This window comes from Puma concolor, chromosome B3 (assembly GCF_028749965.1).
Source record: "Puma concolor isolate L17-30 chromosome B3, mPumCon1.1.hap2, whole genome shotgun sequence".
In the NCBI taxonomy this organism is placed as follows: domain Eukaryota; kingdom Metazoa; phylum Chordata; class Mammalia; order Carnivora; family Felidae; genus Puma; species Puma concolor.
Window position 1 is genome coordinate 22,950,802 of NC_141672.1, and position 23,017 is coordinate 22,973,818.

The following is a 23,017-nucleotide window of genomic DNA, read 5'->3' on the forward strand; positions in this document are numbered from 1 at the left end:
TCTTTGTTCATTTCTTACTTTCCTGCTACTGGCATTTCAAATGCTGCCATATCCATTGTCCTCTTTTCCTGTGCTTTATGGTTTTCTTTTTAAATTAAATTCTAATTTTCATTAAAATAATGTGTGGACCTATTTTTAAAAAGCAAACTACACTGGAAGCTTAGTTATACAGGCTCTGGTGCAATTCCTCCCTGCAGTCTGCTTTCTGATGCCCTGAAAACAACTACTTTTAACTTTTAACTCGTATTTTTTCCCATAATTGTAAATATATTTTGATTTATTGGCTTTTGATTCACCCACTGACTTCCTGCTAGGGAAGATGAGGATTTAGCTCTCTTCTATCACCCTACACACAAATTCTCCTGACACCCCCTCTAATCTCCTGAAACAGTTTTAGGACATATTTGGTTAAGCTTATATTTAGTATTTTGGTTATTACAACTCTGCATATTTTGATTTCATTTCCTTTCTTGTGTAGCTTTATTTCCTTACGAAACATCTTTATGAAACATGTCTCTTATTTATGTACCTTGTTTGGATGGACTTCTTGCTAAGTCTTGCACATGCTCTATAGTTCTCTAAAACATCTATCAAAATAGTTGTTCATACAGCCAATCCTGTCAGATAATGTATCAATCTATTTTATTTCCAGAACTTTCTCTTGGAGCTCTCTTGGTGGGGAGGGTTATCAGAAGTCTCCATTCTAGCCATTTATTGAGATTTCCTCCATAATCACATCTCCCATTACCACCTACGTTCCAAAGCATCTCAAATACATCTCTAGCCCTGATCTCTCGTGTTACTTTCCCATCTGTAGCTATCACAGTCTGCTTGGATGTTTCACACATACCTCAGACTGTTCTTCACCACTATACCAACTCCTCCCACAGTCTTCCCTTTCTCAGGAAGTAGTGATCCCATTCGTCTGGCTGCTCACGCCAAAACCCTTGCAGTTGTCTTTGATTCTTCTCTTTTTCTCATTCCCTATGTACATTTCATCAGCACATCATATTGGCTTTACCTTTAAAATATAGTCTGAACTGACCGTTTCTTATTGCCTTCACTGCTACTACCTTGTTACAAGCTGCTATCACCTCATGCCTACATTATTTTTATACATTCCTAAGTGGTGTCCCAGCTCCCAGACTTGGCACCCTACTCTCAATACAACAGCCAATGTGACCCTACTAAAACAAAGGTCAGATCATGGCAAAAGACTCCAATGGCTTCCTCTATATCTAGGAGCAAATAAAAGACCTTAAAGTGACATTTAAGGCCATCCACAAGTTGCTCTCCCCACCCCATTATCTTTTTGACCACAACTTCTATCTTTTTTCTATTTAGTTTACTCTTCTTGAGCTACAACAGCCTCCTTGCTATTCCTCAAACATGCCAGGAATGTTCTTACCTGGGGGTCTTTGCACTTTGTCTAGAATGCTTTTCTTTCTGGTAGTCACATGCCTTGTTCCTTTATGACTTTCATATTTTTTCCCAATTGTTACCTTCTCAAAGAGGCTTTCCCTGACCACCTGTCAAAATAGGAATCCCCCCTATCAAAAGCTCCTAACGAAGAGTCCTGAGCTTAGCCTATGATCAATAAATGTTTACTGTACATTTTCAGAGGTTGATTAGGAAGAATTTAATCGAACTGATGCAAATGGATCAGAATGACAGGGAAGGAGCAGAAATTTCAGGCAAGTGAGATAACTAAATCAGAGCTAAGTTCTGAAAAACCTGAAATTGAAAATTTCTCTCATATTGTCATAATATTTGAGAACAAGTGATTTAACCAAAGGAGAGACAGAGAGGAGAAAGAACCAGAGCTCGGGACTGAAGTACTGGGGGCAGTGATCGCTAGTGAGAAAGATTAGGAAGGAGTGAGCAGAAAGGCTTAGAAAGGTAAGAATAATGAAGTATCAAGAGGCAGGAAGAAGCGAAGGTAATCACAATGCTTAACATTCGTGAAACATATACAAAGTGGTTTTAGTTTATTTTCTTACTTAAGCTTCACTACTTTTAGTAACTCTGCTTTGACAAATAAGATCACTGAGACATGGGTCTCACAATTAGTGATGAAAGCAGGAGTCAAGTCCAGGCCTCGCTCCTAATCTAGCTCACTTTTCACAACCTGGCCTGTGTCCAGAAGCAGGAATTGCATTGTCAAGTAGTTGCACAGCTGCTCTTAACTTGGCCAGAGTCTTGAAAAAAAAAATCTTGCCAATACTATCAAAACAACTTTTAAGCAACAGAAACAAATAGATACATTAATTTACCACTTAGAAAGAAGTATAAATGGACACTCTCCCTTAAGGACAAAGTACTGAAATATCTTTAAAATGTGACTGCTATTTAAAGGCTACAGCATTTACAGAAGTGTGATTCAAGTATTTATTGTATACCGTATTAATTTTGCTAACATTTTTAAAGCTAGTACTATGTTTTAGGCATTGTAAAACGAAGTAGAACTGTAGAAACAAGACAGGCATAATCCTGCCCTCTAGGAGCTCTTGGAGAGATAGAAACATACTACTGTTGCTTTGAGATGCATACATAGAGGGGCTAGACTACAGAAGAAGAAATGGTTATCTTTCCCTAAGGAGAATAAGGGTCAAGAACGACTTCAGTGAGGAGGAGGTTTTTGGTTGAAAAATAAAATGGTAGTAGGTGCTAATCAGACAGATGAAGTTGTGGTAGGGTTTTCCAAGCAGAACGAAGAAAGAGTTTAACATAGCCCTGTAAGTAGGTTGGAGTATTAGGAGAGCTAATACAGACAGATAATTGGTCAGGGGTGTATAGTGGTGTGAGAGACAAAGCTGAAGATTATAATGGAGCCTTGCGTGCCACACCAAGGTCTTTATCCTGAGGGATACAGGAGACCAGAATTGGTGTTAAGATCCTATTTGCATTTTAACACACACAGGCTTGGGGAAGACGGTATTGAGAGGGACCGAGATAGAAGGCAAAGGGAGATTTGGAGGCTCTTGTCATCTAGACTAGTGCTACTCAAAGCTTGGTGCCCACTGGCCAACTGTTTCTTATGAGTCCTTGACAAATGTAAGAAGCTTGTACTGTAAGGCAAGCCAATGACTTCATGAAGCACACTGTTCAGTTGGGGCAACTTTGCTTTTATGGGAAGATTTTCTCCATAAAGGAAGCTGTATTTTGATGTACATTCTGGGGCTAGCCATTCACCTTGTAGTGGCCCCGATTTGAGTGGTCGTAGTCTACATCATTGGTCTTTAAATTCTTCCAAGGTCACATATTCACATGCAAAAACTGAGTATGTGCCTTTAACCTGTGTACATTTATGATCTCCATGCACACATTACTGTAATACCATGTTATATACACTATAAAACACACTAAACATACATTTTAAAAGATAAGATGAAAATAAATGAGTAACCTTTTAAAAAAATTTCACTAAAGTGAAAGCACTGTAATTAAATATACTTCACTAATTTTGAAAATTGCTGTTTAACCCTTTCTGATATAGCTATTCAGAGGTCTGCTTCTGTTTCAGTCTAGGTTTAAGTGGCTGTCAGTGAAAAAGTCACCTCACAAAGATAGATGGTTCCCCATGGACTAAGGCAGGCATGGCTGTACTCACTAAGTTAAGATTCTCAACTCTCAATCCAATTCAGGAACTAAATACAAGTTTTTTATTGAAATTCATATTCTTGGATGTCCATCAGTTGTTTTTGCACACTAACCTATGCATGTGTCATTTCCATATTTTATACACGTGGATTTTAAGACCATTGTAATTATTGATTTGAAATATTTTTAAAAAGGATAAAATTCAATTTCTGGTTTTAACAAACATAATTTTCATAAGTGATATTCACCATTCTCATCAGGAAGATTACATAACTTGGAAATGTTTTTAAATACCTGTTTCTAAAGGTCATTTCCAAAGCACAAATTTCTTCAGAGAAACAACATTAATTAGTGAAATATCACCTTTATCCTGAAGGAGCAGTTATAATTCTTTAAAATTTTTTAAAAAATGTTTTTATTTTTTTGAGAGAAAGAGAGAGACAGAGCATGAGCAGAGGAGGGGCAGAGAAAGAGGGAGACACAGAAATCTGAAGCAGGCTCCAGGCTCTGAGCTGTCAGCACAGAGCCCGACTCGGAGCTCAAACCCATGAACTGTGAGATCATGACATGAGCCAAAGTTGGATGCTTAACCAACTAAGCCACCTAGGTGCCCCTTGAAGGAGCAGTTATAAAGTTGTCTTTTTTTTAATGTTTATTTTTTTATTTTGAGAGAGAGAGAGAGAGAAAGAGAGAGAGGGAGAGGGAGAGAGAACAAGTGGGGGAAGGGCAGAGAGAGAGATGGAAGGAGAGAATCTAAAGCAGGCTCCTCACTGTCAGATCAGAGCCCGACAGAGGGCTTGATCCCACAAACTGTGAGATCATGATTTGAGCCAAAATCAAGAGGTGGCTCAACGGACTGAGCCACCCTGGAGTCCCTATAAAGTCATCTTTTAAAAGTATCTTCCAGGTTAAAAAAAAAAATCACATAAAAGGCCAGCACATTTTTTTTTCACTTGACTTTTTGTAGAAAGAAAAATGTATAATGCTTTTAAGTACTTTGCCCTCAGTTAACAATGAATCCCATGTGGTATAGTAGATTTTTAGGGTCACTCTGCCCTCTCATATGGCACCTATGTGTTAAGAAAATAAGGCCATATGGCCACCTGGGTGGCTCAGCCCATTGAGCGTCCAACTTCAGCTCAGGTCATGGCCTCACACTCATGAGTTTGAGCCCCCAGTTGGGCTCTCTGTTGTCAGCATAGAGCTCACTTCAGATCTTCTGTCCCCTTCTCCCTGCCCCTCCATTGCTCATGTGCTCTTTCTCTCTCTCTCTCTCTCTCTCTCTCAAAAATAAAAATAAAACATTAATTTAAAAAAGAAAGAAAATAAGGTCATAAATTCACTTAACTAGGTGCATTCAATCTAAAAAGGAAGTACGATTGTTAGAAGTGAAAGAGTGACGATGTTAAGTACCCAAGACTGTGGATCACCCACTGTTCCCTGGGAATGTGTCCATTCCCTACCTGACACCTGAGGGGCTGCAGTCATCTGTGTATATAGTACCAAAACTTAATTTGTCCTTATTTAAAAACATTTCTTAATGTTTATTTTTGAGAGAGAAAGAGAGAGACAGAGTGTGAGCGGGGAGGGGCAGAGAGAGAAGGAGACCCATAATTTGAAGCAGGCTCCAGGCTCTGAGCTGTCAGCGCAGAGCCTCACGTGGGGCTCGAACCCATGAACTGTGAGATCATGACCCAAGCCAAAGTCAGACCCTTAATGAACTGACCCACCTAGGTGCCACCTTATTTTTAAAATCTTAAATATAAATAGAACCTCTAATATTTATCCTTGCCTCTAATGGATTACCTTGTGCCTTCTCCTGGGGTGCTGTGTTCTGCTTTGGCAAGGACTGGACCAGATGTTCAATGGTGAGATTCTAAACTGCTGTTTTTAAAAATAATTATGTCTCATCTTTTCCAGTGATTGTAAATTTTACCAGATAGGAGTCAGACAATTTATACTCTTCCTTCTTCATGCCAAGCATTGTGCAATGCACATTCACACACATTTTTCTCTGCACAGAGTGCCTGCCACCTGTTTGTAGACCTGGTGTCTCAGAATTTTGCAAACAGCACCTGCTCAAAGATGCCTGTTTTTTTTTTTTTTTTGCACTGGGGGCCTCCATGAATGTCCAACCAAGGTGGCTTCCTAATGAGGCATCCGGATGGTACGGTGGAGTGTGAGGGCTTCTGAGTGTCAAAGAACAAGAACTTTCTTCCAAGCAGTAGCCTATACAGCTGGGTGGAAGACTACTGAGGATGTCTTTAGCCAAGACAACATGGCCTACCTGTAAACATCAGCTGCTTCTCTTAGTGACTGTCCTTTATTCCAAATAAAATAAAATAAAGACCGACATATTCTTCTGTATGTCTTACTCACAGCAAGGTTGGTCCACTGTATACTCCTCCAAATGCATCTTGGTCAATAGCTGTCAAGTACTTATTCTTGTTCAGGTAACTAGAGAGAGAGAAAGAGAGAGAGAGAGAATGAATTAGGTGAGGTTAAGCGAATTGACGCAAATTCCAAAATAAAATGTGAGCATGGTTTCCCTAGCTATTAACTGGTTTCTAAGAATTTGGAAAACACCTTACCTTCTTCTGGCTTAAGCACTCAAAACATTCTAGGTTTTAGTGGTGCAAGGTTTATACATATTAATTTCGGCAGAAGTCTTTGAAAGTGAGCATGTTCAGGATCCAGTTTGCACATCTAGATTTTATAAAAATTGTCTCATTCCCTATTTACAGGCATACCTCAGAGATGCTGCAGATTTGGTTCCAGACCACCACAATAAAGTGAGTCAAGTGAATTTTTGGTTTCCCATTGCATATAAAAGTTGTGTTTAGACCATATTGCAGACTTTTAATTGTACAATAGCATCATGTCTAAAAACCCAATGTACATATCTTAATTGAACACTTTGTTGCTAAAAAATGCTAACGGTCACCTGAACTTAAGCAAGTCGTAATCTCTTTGTTGGCGGAGGGACTTGCCTTGATGATGATGGCTGCTGACTGATTGGGGTGGTGGCTGCTGAAGGTCAGAGTGAATGTGGCAATTTCTTAGGACAACAGTGAAGTTTGCTGCATTGATTGACTCTTCTCTTCAAGAATTATTTCTCTGTAGCATGTGATGCTGTGTGATAGCATTTTACCCACAGAACGTCTTTCAAAGTTGGGGTCAATCTTCTCAAACCCTGCCTCAACTAAATTTATGTCATAATCTAAATCCTTGAGTTATCATTTGAACAATCTTCACAGCATCTTCTCCAGGTGTGGATTCCAACTCAAGAAACCACTTTCTTTCCTCATCCATAAGGAGCAACTCCTCATCCATTCAAATTTTATCATGAGATTGCAGCAATTTAAATATAATAACAATAAACAAGTTTGAAATATTGTGATAATTACCAAAATGTGACAGACACAAAATGAGCAAATGCTGTTGAAAAATGGCACCAGTAGAGTTTGCTTGATGCAGGGTTGATTCAAACCTTCAATTTGTAAAATGCAATATCTGTGACTCACAATAAAGGGAAGCGTGGTAAAATGAGGTATGCCTGTACCTGATCAGTGGTGACTGTAGTTTTCAATCCACTTCAGTGCCAACTGATTTAAATTTTCTCAATATTGGTCAATATTCCCATTTGCTTCTGAAGCCTGGGCTTAAATCAGGAAGGGAGGGGTCCCTGGGTGGCTCAGTCGGTTGAGCATCTGACTTTGGCTCAGGTCATGATATCACAGTTCATGAGTTCCAGCCCTGTGTCAGGCTCTGTGCTGACAGCTCAGCGCCTGGAGCCTGCTTTGGTTTCTGTGTCTCCCTCTCTCTCTGCCCCTCCCCTGCTTGCACACCATTTTTCTCTTTCTGTGTCTCTCTCAAAAAATAAACATTAAGAATATTTTAAATCAAGAAGGGAATGACCATGGTGAAGGTGGTGAATTTCTTTGGGGCAGGGTTGCCTGGTTTAGCAAGTAAAAATACAAGATGCCCAGATAAACAATGAATAACTTTTAGCATAAGTATTCCCCATGTAACTTTTGAAACATTCCTATACTAAAAAGTTGTGGTTTATCTGAAATTAAAATTTAATTAGGTGGCATGTATTATCTCTGACAATCGTGTTTGTTGGGGGTGGGGCAGGTTGTATAGATAAGATTACAGACAATGAATGTGTAAATGAGTGAATAAAAACAAAATCAGGGGTGCCTGTGTGGCTCAGTTGGTTAAGCATCCAACTTTGGCTCAGGTCGCAATCTCACAATTCATGGATTTGAGCCCCTTGTCAGGCTCTGTGCTGACCAGCTGGAGCCTGGAGCCTGCTTCTGATTCTGTGTCTCCCTCTCTCTCTGCCCCAACTCAGACTCTGTCTCTCTTTCTCTCTCTCAAAATAATAAGCATTAAAAAATTTAAAAAAATCAATGTAGCTCTCTTCAAAAGCAGTGAGGTGGGTGAATTTCAACTTTTAGTGACACATGAGATTGCTTTAAGGAAAAAATAATCCAGAATGAAAGAAGACTCAGCATATGGTGTGGTGGCCACGTGACTTTCTTGATGGCAGTGACAGACAGCTGGTTTACAAATGCCACAGGGTATGGGCAGGACATGGCTTTTCAGGCAGTGACTGAGAAAATCCCTAAGCTTCTAGGACATTGTTAAGTCTGAAATGGAGGGGTTCAATTAATCTCATACATACACACACACACACACACACACACACACACAGACCCGATTAAGATGTGGCAGCAGTCACGTGTGCCTTCTGGTTAAATGGCTGTCATGTAAGGCTGTCAATAACAGGCTTCATGTGGTCACTGTATGACTGTCCCTCAACCCTCCGTGTCCATGAAATTCCTTTGATCAGTGATAGCTAGAGCAGGCAAGAACCATCTTGGAGAAACAATCGGAGAGAAGACCCTGAACAGCATGATTTTGTAAAAAGACAACTAAGTGGAGTGCTGCACTGGCTGGCATCTCTTTTTGTATTCTTTGGACCTTGCAACTTGCAGATCACATTCCGTTCCCAGACTCATGTGAGGATCGGTGAGCTCATCTCAGTTTTTCCTCTTCATTGCAGACTGCTACAAGTGAAAATCGGCTTGCTCTAATCATTAGAAATTATTGTAAAACTAAATAATTGCTTGTCCAATTCTGTAGTGTTTTCATCTGATATTCAATACGCCCCCAAGGATAAGGAGACTGGTTGATAAGCATTGCAGTTTACCAGAAACGCTGCAGAAGATTTCAAACTGGGAAAGCCAGCCAGAGTCCAGGAGGGGAGAAAGGATGGAGAGAGGGTGCAGCCAGCTTGAACGGAGATGAACTGAGTCTTGGGGGAGGCTGTGTTCTCTAAAACCAGCAGGGTTGTTGGGCACTTTATCTCTTAGAGTTAATTAGGTGCTCGCTCAAAAATGAAACTATTAGGAGCGCCTGGGTGGCTTAGCCGGTAAGAGTCTGACTGGCTCAGGTCATGATCTCACTGTTCATGGGTTTGAGCCCCGTGTCGGGTTCTGTGCTGACAGCTCAGAGCATGGAGCCTGCTTCAGATTCTGTATCTCCCTCTCTCTCTCTGCTCCTCCCCTATTCACACTCTGTCTCTCCCTCAAAAATAAAGATTTAAAAAATGAAAATATTAGTCCATGTGTAGGTGTTTCAAGGGGCTTCCTTATTATCACAGATTGTGATAATTCCGTGAAGCTTTTTACCTTGGGTTCAGATTGCTGATCCCACTTTCCATTTGAAGCTAAGAGGATGGGATGGGGACATAGATTTTTAAAACCCTTAATATCCAAGAGGAAAGTGGTTTTTTTTTTGTTTTGTTTTGTTTTGTTTTTATCATCCTCATTTATCACATAATGTTACCTGAGAATGTCAGTCTGGTTAGACGGATGCCTTCACCATGATTTAGGCTGATTCTCCTAGAATCCACATTCTATAAACAAGCTTGGATAAATCAATCACAAACCTTGGTAGGCTACATGAGTAAGCTATTCCAGACAATGATTCCTTTACAGCGATGGGGTATGTGATCATTTTTGCAAGGATATCCTTTTGCAAGGATATGGTTGACATAAATGAGCTTAATAGACAGTATAAAGTCTTTGAGTCAGAGCTGAAAGGAAAGACTTCTTGAAATCCAGGATTTCTAAATACAAATACTGTGAAGGGCTTATGGGAAAAGAACTAACATTTCCTTTAGAAATGGTACAGACACTGCTACGGGTATGTTCAATGCTTTACACTGCTTATGATGTGTATCTCACAGTTAAGGAACAACAATGTAGTCAGAAAAATGAGGATGGTCAGGAATGAGTTGGGGAAGAATATCCAATTGATGAACTTAGCATGGAAGATACAATATTATAGCTCACATCCTTGTTCATTGGACTTATCCTTGGCATGTAACAGCCATTCAGTAAAAACTTGATGGATGAATAAATGAATGTCCAGTTGCTGGGTAACTCCTAGCTAGAGGTGCCCTATATATTATGTTTAGGTGAGGAAGTGACCTATGTCAGAGGGAGGAGGTTGACACTGTGGCAAGGAAAGTTGTGGTTGCTGTGGAGCTTTGCTCTCTGGGGAATTTTGGATATATTTCAGCTCCAAGATGGAATTTCAGCCTGCATTTCCATAGTCCCTTTAGGGGAAATTTGGGCTGGCACCTGTTTATGTTGTGAGACTCATGGGAATACTTCTGTAAGGAACCATGTTTCCCCATCTATGCGTTGGTTATTTGGAAAAATTAAAGGGAACCCCTGCCCAGCCCTCATTGCTCCATGGAAATCCTTTTGGTAGCAGAAATCAGATCTGTCTATAAACAGTAACAGGTGAGAAAATGCTCAAGGTTTCAATAGACAGAGGTAAAAGCCAGCCTTAGAGCATATCTTACAAGCCATTCAAATACTCCATGGGAAATAATAGCCTGCTTAATCCCATAATCTTCTCTATTGTCATCTTGTCCCAGTGCTCCAAACTGTGGTGTTTTGTGTCTAGTCAACTAATGTGTGAGGCTCATTAGCACATGAATTGTGTTGACTTCTCTGTTCATAATGACTAGCTGTTCAGTATGTTCTTAGCAGATCAACATGGTATTTTTTTTTTCTTGCCCAAATGTTTACTGTCAGATAGTAGCTAGTTACTTGAGTTTGACAATAGAAAATACAACACCGAGAATCAGACATTAAGTAACATATCCCTATGCCAGATTGTGTGAAAGAGAGGGTGGAAAAGAGGTTCCAAAGAATGAATGTGTGGCTTAATTTACAACTGGGAGCAGTTCAACTTCTGCTGAGCAAGGGATACTTGTATTATCATTAATTTCACATCTGAGTGATGACAGTGTGCTTGGTTCCATATGAAATCACAGGACCAAGTGCTTTTACACATCTGCCATGATTTTCACGAACTTTTACCCAACTACAGCTGAAGCATCTGTGCTTGTTCTTAATGTGAAATTTGTCCAACTTGGCTGCAATTGCATTCTTTGGTTCCACTAAAAAAAGGTCTAAATGAAGTTAAATCTGCTAATTTCAGTAAATTGACACAAGGCGGATGATGGGGAATCATTGTTCTTTCAGATGATGACACATTGTTTAAATTAGAACCTAAAGATACACAAACATACTTCTGGAGAATTTAGCAATTTGCTAACATGCTAAGTGTAATGTTTGTACACAAATAGAATAATGGTAGGATATTGATGTGTTCACATTAGTTTAAAATCACAGTTAGCATTGAGACCAGAAGCAACAGCCCTATGTTAAAATCACAAAGTGAATACTATTTCATTATTACTATGGAAACTTGACCTCTGTTTTCTCCATCTGCAGCTCAACTCTTATCTTCCTGTAGTTCCCAAACCGCCTTAGCCCCATCATCATCTTGATTTTACCTTGTATTTATATGATACCTTTCACTGAAGTGCTTAACTTTGAAAAAAAAAATAAGTTTCCATGAGCCAGGAATCAGAAACTGAGGGTAGAATGATGAATAGATAGAACATTGTTTTATAACGGAATTTCAAATTTGGATTCAAAATACTAATTGGAAAAAAAGATCTTTGTTTTCTATTATGATTGGATCTGAACTTTCAAATCCTAAAATATTTTTGTCCAGATACTTCTCTTTATCCCATACTTGCCTTTGACCTTTACCAGGAATTGGAAGACTATATATTTTATCACACAGTCATCCTCACTGAGTACCCTCATCTAGAGCAGAGGTCCACAGACTATGACCATCTGGTCAAATCTTGCCTGCCACCTGTTTTTGTAAATAAAGTTTTATTGGAACACAGGCACATTTTTTTTTTTTTTTATGTACTGTATGTGGCTGCTGTTACACTATAATGGCAGAGTTGAGTAGCTGCGACTGAGATCATATGGCCCACAAAGCCCGAAATATTCATCTGGCCCTTTCCAAAAATGTTTGCTGATCTCTGATCTAGATTTCTAAAAGTCAATAAACAAACAATTCTCATTTAAATATTTCCCACGTTAGTTAAATCCTCCCCAAAACCTTTAACATTTCACATAAAAATGTCAAGAAAGTATGGTGAAAATGGTGCACTGATTTCTTTCCTATGTTTAAAGGCATAGTTACAGTGAGTACAAAAGACTATAATTCAGGGAACCGTGAAATGAAATCCATTTCCCCCAACTTTATAATTCTCTGCCATTAGCCAGGCCTCTTACAGAACCCAGGACATGGTCAGAGGAGAAAGATGGTGAGAAGGTAGAGAGAGTCTTCTTACATAGCCTCTTCATAGGTTTAACTTCAGAAGATCATCAGATGATCTGAAACTCTACTGCCTCTTAGATTCTCCATAGACTGCCTCTAAAATAGACCTTGTTAAATTTATCTGCCACTCAACAAAGTTACATATCAAAAGATTCTTTTTGAGTAGCATTTCCCCAAAAGTGTTCTGTGGAACACCAATCCAGAGAGAGGCTTCTGGAACCAAGAGCTCCCTGGGAAGCTCTGCATACTGCCTTCCTCTCTTGGATACCAATAATTCAGCTTGTCCTAGTAAAAGACCCAAGAAGTCCGCCATTACACTTTGTTGAAATTTATAAGGGTATGAATAGCTTTTTAAAAATAACATCTATGGGGTGCCTGGGTGGCTCAGTCGGTTGAGTGACTGACTCTTGATTTCAGCCCAGGTCATGATCACAGGGTTGTGGGATTGAGCCCTGCATTGGGCTTCAAACTGAGCATGGAGGCTGCTTAAGATTTTCTCTCTCTCTCCCTCTGCCCCTCTCTCCCAGTTGCATGCTCTCTCTCTAAAATAAAAACAATAAAAAAATAAAATAAAAGTAACATCCATTAATTTACCATGGAAAAAAAATTCAAGGAACGTAGTTTGGAAAATGACACAAGAGCTGGGGAGAATCTGGGATAGAAATTATTGCTCCCTTGTTAGTGTTTCAATCTTTTCAATAGAAAATGTCTCTAAATTCCTGTGATATTCTGCAGCTGATTTGATGACCGAAGCTATAAAATAATATGCTGCTACACTTACGCTGAGAGTCATGTAGCACAGCAGTCTCCAGATTACAGAAGATTCACTTTGGAAATCTCTTTAAGTCTCTGTGGAGTTCTCCAACGTGACCAAAAGGCCATTTATGAGTAAGCATGGGATGTATTGAAGCAAAATGGTCAACATACATGGCCTAACTTCAATCCCAGTCCTTTGAATTTAATAACATTTTATCAGCCAGCCTTTTTTCATCAAGGTGTCTCCCACTCAGACCTCATTTGGAAGTTCGCTGAATTGGTGACCTTGCTGCATTGGTAAAGCCAGGTTCTCACTGAGGAATGACACCATTGCTTGGGGTGACTCTTTTCTGAAACTTCTACAGGTTATTTCTTGAGTCTTGAGTGGCCTCTTTTCTCTCCCAAGTGCACTCTTCTTAGCTGCAAGATATTTTAGCTTCTGTATTTTGTGCCTGTAATAGACTGAGCTAAGAAGTGTTCTTAGCCCATTTTCCTGGGCTAAGTAACAAACCACAGTAGCCAGAGGAATTGCCTGTCCAAGCCTTGGTCGTGGCTGCTAGGTCAGCAAATATGAATCCCAGGAGGGCACAGGAAAAAGAGTCTTGAACAAGGGGATCCAGGTCCTGGCTTTGGTTTGGCTCCACCAGCTAGCTTTACCAAATTTAAAAAGCCATGTTAAAAAAAAAAAAAAAAATCACGTGTTTGTTCACTTTGGGCTTCATTCTCTTCATAAGCAACTGTGACTGTTGGACAAAAAGACTGATAATAACATACTCTGCAGTCACGGTTCTTGATTCTTGCTTTACACCGGACTCACATAGGGAGATTTTTTAATGGCCATGCCCTGGCTACACCCAAACCAATTACACCAGAATGTGTGGTAAAACCTAGGCATCTGTGCTTCCAAATCTCTTCAGGTGATTTCAGTTTTTGGCCAGTATTAAGAACTATGCTGTGTAGCCCCAAAGGCTGAATTTTACACCCCACATCTCTGTGCTTAAAAAATGATAGCTGAGGGGTGCCTGAGTGGCTCAGTTGTTTGAGCATCTGACTTCGGCTCAAGTCATGATCTCATAGTTCGTGGGTTCAAGCCCTGCGTTGGGCTCTGTGCTGACAACTTGGAGCCTAGAGCCTGCTTTGGATTCTGTGTCTCCCTCTCTCTCTGCCCCTCACCTGCTTGTGCTCTGTCTCTGTCTTTCTCTTAGATATAAATAAACACTAAAAAATTTTTTTTAAAAAATGAGAGTGATGGAGAGTCAATGACTGTCAATGACTACATATAGCAGGATAAAGGAACAGATAATTTAAAGCACAACTCCTAATCATGGGCTTTAAAATCTTTTGCTTGTGACAAATAAAATTTTCACAAACAAATGACTCTATACCTGAGGTTGGGTTCTGGGTTTTTTAAAATCTCATCTAGCATTCTGAAAAAGCGGTTTTGGTTCAGAAAAGAGCCAGCCAGACACACTGAATTCAGAAGCCTTACAACCACCTTAGGTCTCCCTGGTTGAACGTTTCTTCACTGTCCCCACCCCTGCCCTTACTAATGTGGCTCTCTGTTGCCTTAATGCTAACATCTTAATGCACCTGCTGTCTAGCATGGTTGTGTGACAGTCTTCTGATATCTTTATACCCTAGGCATCTCGAATTGTCTTAATTATTTTAAGAAGTCCCAATTCTCTGTTTTATTCACAGTAAATTTGAATTGGGAAAATTATTTCCCTTAAGACCACAGCTTTCTAGGAATAGTTGAATCAAGGAGGAAAATATTTGCTTAGATTCACATAATATTGAAGTTGAATGCTAATAATTAAAAAAAAACTTGATAAATCTAGGGAAAATCATGCTTATACCTCCAAGTAAGGAGGCCAATGTTATTGAATATTTAGTGTTTAGTTATTTTCTTTTTTTTTAATGTTTATTTTTGAGAGAGAGAGGGAGGGAGGGAGGGGCAGAGAGGAAAGGGGACAGAGGATCCAAATCAGGGTCTGTGCTGACAGCAGTGAGCTCGATGTGGGGCTCAAATTCACAAAGAGATCATGACCTGAGCTGACATTGGACGCTTAACTGACTGAGCCACCTGGGCACCCCAGTGTTTAGTTATTTTCAATCTGAAATGGATATTTTAGATATGGCTCATTTCTCCCTACTGTGCTTTGACCCTTAGTACTGCTGCCCTCAAGTTGACGCCACTAAGAACGCATGCTCAGTGTAGGCAGGGAGCACATTTCTCTTCTCCATCTTTGTGTCACCTGTGAATAGCACAGTACCTGGCTCATTGTCGGTGTTAATAAATACATTGAAAAATAAATGAAGGATTATGTAAGATTTGTATGATAAAGTTAAGACAGAAGTAGGGTCTTTCCAATACTGTAAATAAAATTGATGTATAAGTTTTCATGTTACTCTGTTGAGTCTTTTCAGTCTTCTATTTGTGTATTTTTAAAATGACTAAAACCTTAATGAGACAGTTTAGAGAAAAGTACTCTAATCTCTATTTTTTAAGTTTATTTATTTGCAACAGAGACAGAGAGAGAGAGAAAGAGAGAGAGAGAGAGGGCACAAGTGGGGGGTGGGTGGGAAGAGAGATAGAGGGAGAGAGAGAGAATCCCAAGCAGGCTCCACACTGTCAGTACAGAGCCCGACGTGGGGCTTGATTTCATGAACTGTGAAATCATGACCTTAGCTGAAATCAAGAGTCTGACGCTTAACCAAATGAGCCACCCAGGTGCCCCTCTAATCTCTATCTGATAAAGATCATGAGAAAACCAAAAGCCTGGCAAAGAGTGAACCCCCACTTCAAATGGAACTCATAAGGCCATGCCGGGGTTTAATGACTTCAAAACCTATTAGAATTTATTCTTTAAAGCTGGAATCCTACCAGAATTAACCACTTAACTCCTAAGTCAGAACAAGACCACTTAATCTGCATGTGTGTTATTTGTCTGCATGTTTGCATCCAGGGCCCCTGCACATGATTCTGTAGGTCATCCACCTTCCCCTGCTTGAGTGTGGTCCACGCATCAGCAGCAGCATCATGACCTGGGAGCTTGTTAGACATGCAGAGTCCTGGGGCCACCCCAGATCTACTTAATCAGATTCTGCATTTTAACAAGATCCCCCAGATGGTTTACATGTTCAGTAAAGTTTGAGAAGCACTGTATAAGAACAGATCTAGAACCATAGGCCTTCAGGTTTTGCGACAATCACTCCCTGAATATAAAATAACTACATATGAAATGTTTAAAGAGAAAAAAAGATGGAATCACAAAAATGAGTAAGAAGTAAGACTGCCAAAAATGAGCAGGCAGGGGCACCTGGGTGACTCAGTCGGTTGGTTGTCCGTCTTCAGCTCAGGTCATGATCTCACGGTCCATGAGTTCAAGTCCTGTGTTGGGCTCTGTGCTGACAGCTCAAAGCCTGGAGCCTGCTTCAGATTCTGTGTCTCCCTCTCTCTCTCTCTGACCCTCCCCCTCTCACACTGTGTCTGTCTCTCCACTCTCAAAAACAAATAAACATTAAAAAAATTTTTTTTAAATAAGCAGGTAAATTTTTTAAAAAAGTAGATAGAAGTTCTAGAATTGAAGAAAATATAATTGTTGAAAAAATACTCAGCGATATGTTATTAAACAAACAAAAATCTGTTGTTTGTTGTTCCAGCTGACTCTTACCATGGGGGGGTTTTCTTTCTTCTATGTGTGATTTAAAAAAAAATGTTTATTTATTTATTTTGAGAGAGAGAGAGAGAGTCGTGAAAGCAGGGGAAAGGCAGAGAGAGAGAGAGAGAGAGAGAGAGAGAGAGAGAGATGGAGGGAGAATCCCAAGCAGGCTCCACGCTTTCCACACAGAGCCCTGCACAGGGCTCGATCTCACAACCATGAGATCATGATGTGAGCTGATCTCAAGAGTCAAACGTTTGACTGAGCCACGCAGGCACTCCCTCCTATATGTGATTTTTGACTGTGAGCTCATACATATCTGATTGATCTTGATCTTTAAAAAATCTAGGGGGCCTGCACTGGTTTTTTCCTTCTGTCGAGGTTTGCATTTATTTCTGCTGGAATCAGAAGGTACTCCTAGGGTGGTACCACTCCAGCTCTGGTCCAGGTTCTCTGGCTTAATCTAGAAGTCTCTGATTGACCTCACTACCCTGCCTTCTCACTGCACTAAAGCCTAGTATCTTGGCACCACTGATCTTGGCAGCCATCCCTAGGAATGTCCACCTTCTGTAAGCACCCACCACTTTGGCTTCAGCTCCTGGTTTCTTTTCCCTCTCTTGGAGCTATGACATAAAATATAATCTTTTTAAATGTATGATCTAGTGGTTTGGTAGTAGGAAGGCCCTACAAGTTAATTCGTCCACGACACCGTGGGAAGGAGACTCTACTAAAGCTATTTTATCATTTATTAGATATTAAGTTAAAACACAAATTAGTAGGGCTGAGCCGGCCCACAAGCTCTTAGATACAACATATATTCTGGTGTCGATACTGGGGGCCCTAAAGATCTGACAGAAAAGTACAACAAAGACAGAACCCCAGTTCGATGGCTATCTTTTGGTCAACATCCTGTTCTAGGCATTATTTATTTTGGGGGCAGGCAAAAGTTGGATATGTCTTTTCAGCTATTTTTGAGTGAATCAAATATAAACTAAACCTTTTGGAAAAGTGCTAGAAAACACAAAAAAGATAAACCTTACTTTCTGAACAGCTTTGGACTCAATTAAAGACACCTTTTACTTCATATACATATAGATGAATGTTTACACACACACACACACACACACACACACACCCCTACAAGAAAACTGAGATGTGAGGGCGATCTGGCTGTGACATCTGTCACCCCATTGATCACCAGGGTTGAGTCCATTGATCTGGCTGGCTAGGCAGGTGTGCCCCCTCCTCTCTCACCACTTCATGTGCATCCCTCCTGAAGCTGTGCACTTGGTCGAAGAGGACAACCTGCCCCTGTAGAGAAGTACTGTTCTTCAGTCAAAGGTTTATAAGTAGCTGCACAATCCTGCTAGAACCTCCAAACAAGCTCTCAAGGAAACTGAAGATGAGACCATGGTTCTCCATTTTATCAAGGATAAAACTTTGGGATTTAGAATTGGGGTCATTGTAAGTATATACTAAAGCTGCCTCTTGCTAAGTTATTTAACATCATCTCCACGTTTTGGTCATGCTAACTCTGGGTTTGAGGAATGCTCTGGTAGAACCTATCTCTAACAGAATTGTGACCCATGGGATGATTCCCCATTGAATGGGTGTGGGAATGTGAAGGAAAACAGTGGTTTCCATGATTACCCTTGACTTACACAGCATCCAGCTTTGTGCCATTGAAAGCATGTCCTTGGATTGAAGTAAAGCCATTGTTGTATAGTTTCCTACAATCAACAGAGAGAGGAGAAATCAGTGACCCATAAGAGGTGAGGGTTGGGCTTCAGTTCTGTGGTATCAGAAATGTGCATGAAGGTTCTCAGGTCCCACAAGAAAACTTTACAGTATGTCTTTCTTGGAACATAGAGTAATATCTCCCAGGGTGAATCCCCATTTTCCACACATCTCCCAGTAACTTCAAACTGTTTCTCAGAAGTGGATTTAGTTGGAAGAGCAAAGATTTGCCACGATTAAGGATTTATTTTGTTTTATTTTTTTCATTTTTATTATTTTTTATTTTTTAAATATGAAATTTATTGTCAAATTGGTTTCCATACAACACCCAGTGCTCATCCCAACAGGTGCCCTCCTCAACGCCCATCACCCCCCCCCCCATCAACCATGGGGGATGGGAAAAAAAGATTGATTTTTAAATGTTTTACCTATACTCAAAAAAGAAGAGTTTCAGGTAACAGTTAATTCAATGTCAGTAATGGAGGAATAACTTCAGTTTCTTAAGAGGTCAATTTTAAAAGATACTATTCATCTGAATGCATAAGCTTTATATTTTCCTATTTAAAATGCTACTTCACATTTGTGTTTTATCCACATTTTTGTCCTCAGGGCTTATCATAGATTAAATGCTTAATGGTTGCGGGCTGAATCAAATCGAACTTCAAAGACAAATCTAAGAAAACAGGTAGAGCATTCTCTTTTGTGGAAATTTTGATGTTTTAAGTGGTTGCTATGTTTCCGTGACTAGCTACTTTGTGCGGTGATCCCTGGGACTGGACTGAAGTGTCATCTCCTCTATGTACTACTCAAGTTACTGAGAGGTGGGGGTGACTTGCCAAAGCCACATTGAGGCGGAGCTGCCGGGAGTCAGGATTTCTGTCCTCAGGAAGTGATTCTTCCTAAGTACCCAAAGGAAAAGGAGCCCTAGCCATGGGAGCTCTGGTCTCCAGGGGGATGCATGGGGGCTATTGGCATCCAGAAAGAGAAGGCAGCCATGACCACAGTCAAGTACAACTAGTGACAGTTGTAGGGGAATTCTGAAAACCTTTGTACCCACCACCTGTTAACTCTGGTGACACGCTATGAAGCATGCAAGAGACTCTTCACTTGGAATTTTATCTGGCTCTGTCACTTCATCATATGTGATCCTGAGAATTTCTCAACCTCTATTGTCCTCAGATTTCTTATCTGTAAGAAATATGATATTAATACCTAACCAAAACGTTGCTGGGAGGATCAAATAGCTATATGTTTATTGGTGAGAGACACTTAGGACATGACCGTGTTAAAAGGGATACCCTGAAAACTGGCATTTATCCTATGTAGTTATGGAGAACTGAGACTAATCTTTGTTTTTATTTTTTATTAGTTTTAAATAATCATACAATGAGTTTAATTCCAGCTACTAATGTGTCCTGGGTGAGGATTGCAATACACAGGGGTGCTAGGCACAGAGGCTGAAGAAAGCTCTGATAATTTTTTCTGAACTAGAGTTCTTTTATATTATATATGAGAATCGTGAGTTTGAGATTTCTGTTCTCCCAAACTTTACTGAGATTCCTAGACAATGAAAATATTCTTTGTTGGAATTACATTTCAGAGATTAAATAAAACTCTTACTGGACAAACAGGCCTTAAAAAAGGGAAAAAAGTGAAGGAAGAAAAAATATTGAAAAAGAAAAAAAAAAGGATTGCAAACTCTGAAACTCTATCCTAACAGGAATATGCATATAAATTCTGCTGTTGGACTCATACCCTTTCATACTTTTTTGAGCATGAGCTTCAAAGAAGCAAGAACATTCTTTTTCAGGAATGTAAAAATAATCATCTGAAAAGATAGTGGGCAACTCATGCCATCCCCACCACTAGATTGCAGGAAGCATGAGATTCCCTTATTTGGATGTTTGTTAAACACCTACTGGGGCCTGTGCTCAGTGGGACAACCAGCAGCTTTTACTTTACTTGAGAGGGCTGCTTGGGATATGAGGTCCTTAGGAAAAAAAATGCCAAAAGCTGAAGGTAACCTTCTGTAAAGAAATTGAGAAAGTAGTTTACATACAATGAGTGGTAAGTGGTACAATGGAAACCTTTACAGAGGAGACAAATGGCCTTGGGGTTTGGGACTGAGCAGGCTAAGACTCCAGGTCTTTTCTGTGTTGTCAGATGAAATGGTGGCCAAGAACGAGTCTCTTTTCAAGAGAGCTCTCTCCTTGTTTCGAGAAGGATGAACTGAAATGTTCCACTGTGGATAGAGTCCCAGAGGTTGAGATAGCTTCAGCGGGCCTAGATTGATAGACTTAGAATGGCTTGGAAGCAGCCCTTACAAGAATGGCAGGGGAGGCTTGGATCAATTGTGCTGGGGAATAATCCAAACAAATTTATATATGATAAAGAACCCCTGGACTGTAGTGTGACCAGAGAAAGGGAGCTGGGTGACATTCCAGGCAAAAACACCACCAGGCCTGAGCTTGGACAGTGGTATTGAAGCTAGAGACAAGGGATCCTTTGGACAACCTCAATTTTATTTTGTGGCTAATTTCATGAAAGAGGGGGAATTTCCTACCAGTTTGGAGAATTAACTTTTATACTTCTATTAGACTTATTAGAACATTTTATAAATTTCTCTAATAAACTTCTCCTTTATCTAAAGAGCAGAACCCATTCAAACTCTGGAAAAGTAATGATATAGAACAATACTGTTTTCTATTCAATATGGCTTTATAGGAGTTTCATAATAGTTGTGATGACGAAGTTGAATGTGAGTACAGAGAGCATGAGAAGCCCTTAGTGGCATCATTTTCGAACTCAGTGACCTTGGAAGAGTTCAATTTGCTCTAAGCCCAGGTTCTTCCTCTACACAATATGGATACTAGAATACAGTTATATTATAAGGTATGCCGGTCAAATCTGGTCCAGTACTTGTTTTTGTAAATAAAATTTTATTGGAACAAACTCACTAGTTTATGTATTGTGTATGGCTACCTTTTTCAATTGCCACAAAGGCCATGTGGTTTATAAAACCTAAATGGTCTTCTACAGATAAATCATGCTGACCATTTGTACAGGAGAATACTTGTCTTGTTACCTAAACCATTTTGTCATCTGCTGAGTACCATACCATGAGGCAATCCTCTTAACTACTTTAGTAGATGATACAGCACATCCTATAGTATATTTCTTGGATGGGCTATGAAAATACGACAGTGGTCCAAATAAAAATTGCATTTTGGTAGAAGTAGAACTGGCATTACTCACAGTGTCAAGGTTTCATTGCACAGTCCCTGAAAAGCATTCGCAGGGATGGACGTCATGTAAGGGTTGTCTGTAATTTCACTGCAAAAGAGGGGGAAAAAACACTTGGTAAAAAAAAATGCTTTCCTTCTGGAGCTGGGCTCTTGCTCTACCTATGCTCTCAAATAAATAACCTGACACAATTTAGTTTAATCTTGTTTCTTTTTAAGTTTCATTGACATTTCTTAGCTGCTAGTGGCTAGAGGTCCAGTGAGGTGCTGAGAGCTCTCCCAGGTGGACATGCAATCACAGCCCCAAACGTGCAGGAAGCAAGTGCACTTTGAGTGTGGGCTGAGGTCCCCGACTTAATCCTCATTTGCAAGGGGACCAGGTGGATCTAGAGTATTCTTGTAAATCTGCGACCAATACTTTGTCCAGAGTAACTAGAGTTTTCTAAGTGTATGGAACCTATAAGAAGGGTTGGTAGAAGGAGATCAATGAATTTCTTTTCATGAATATTACAGAGTGTCCTCTACTTGCAAAACACTGCCAGCAGATGCTTCCGGAGAACATTTGTGTGCCAGTCTAGTTGCAAGAAGACTGCCTACATTTTGAACTGAGCTCTTCTGCAGCAAAGGAGTGTGGTCATTTTTTTCTAGCAAAATCCTGAGAGTTCAGATCCTATCACTCCACATTTTCCTGTAGCGCAGACTCAACCTGTAACTGCATAAGTCCTTTTACTTCTATACAAGTAGGTAAGACACTTGACTGTGTCACAGGTTTTGGAAAAGGGCACATGGCCACCAATCAGAAATCACAGGAAGCAGTTTTAACACCCCTAGTTACTACTCCTTGGGACTCTTCTCAGACAAAATCACTTAGATTCTCAATTCCTCAGTTTCTTCATTTGTAGAATGGAAAAAATTATAGGGGCGCCTGGGTGGCGCAGTCGGTTAAGTGTCCGACTTCAGCCAGGTCACGATCTCGCGGTCCGTGAGTTCGAGCCCCGCGTCGGGCTCTGGGCTGATGGCTCAGAGCCTGGAGCCTGTTTCAGATTCTGTGTCTCCCTCTCTCTCTGCTCCTCACCCGTTCATGCTCTGTCTCTCTCTGTCCCAAAAAATAAATAAATGTTGAAAAAAAAATTAAAAAAAAAAAAAAGAAAAAATTATAACTTCCATTTATACCTTATAAGGTGGTTGAGAGAAGTAAACATAATGCCTGGGAAAGTGTTTGAAAAGCTATTAAAAACTATGTGGAAAATAAAGTATCATCATTATCATCAAATTTCCCTTCCATTC

General features: G+C 40.0%; 1 protein-coding gene across 5 annotated transcripts in view; it reads right to left on the reverse strand.

The window, feature by feature from the left end:
* The window catches only part of TSHR (thyroid stimulating hormone receptor), a 161,248-nt gene that overhangs the window by 21,361 nt on the left and 116,870 nt on the right, over window positions 1-23,017 (reverse strand). For all 5 annotated transcript variants that reach the window (XM_086709096.1, XM_086709097.1, XM_086709095.1 and 2 more), the window contains 3 exons: window positions 21,744-21,821; window positions 18,413-18,481; window positions 5,980-6,057 (listed from right to left, as the gene is read on the reverse strand). In XM_086709096.1, coding sequence (XP_086565222.1) covers window positions 5,980-6,057; window positions 18,413-18,481; window positions 21,744-21,821 — 225 coding nt within the window. The remainder of the gene's footprint in view (window positions 1-5,979; window positions 6,058-18,412; window positions 18,482-21,743; window positions 21,822-23,017) is intronic.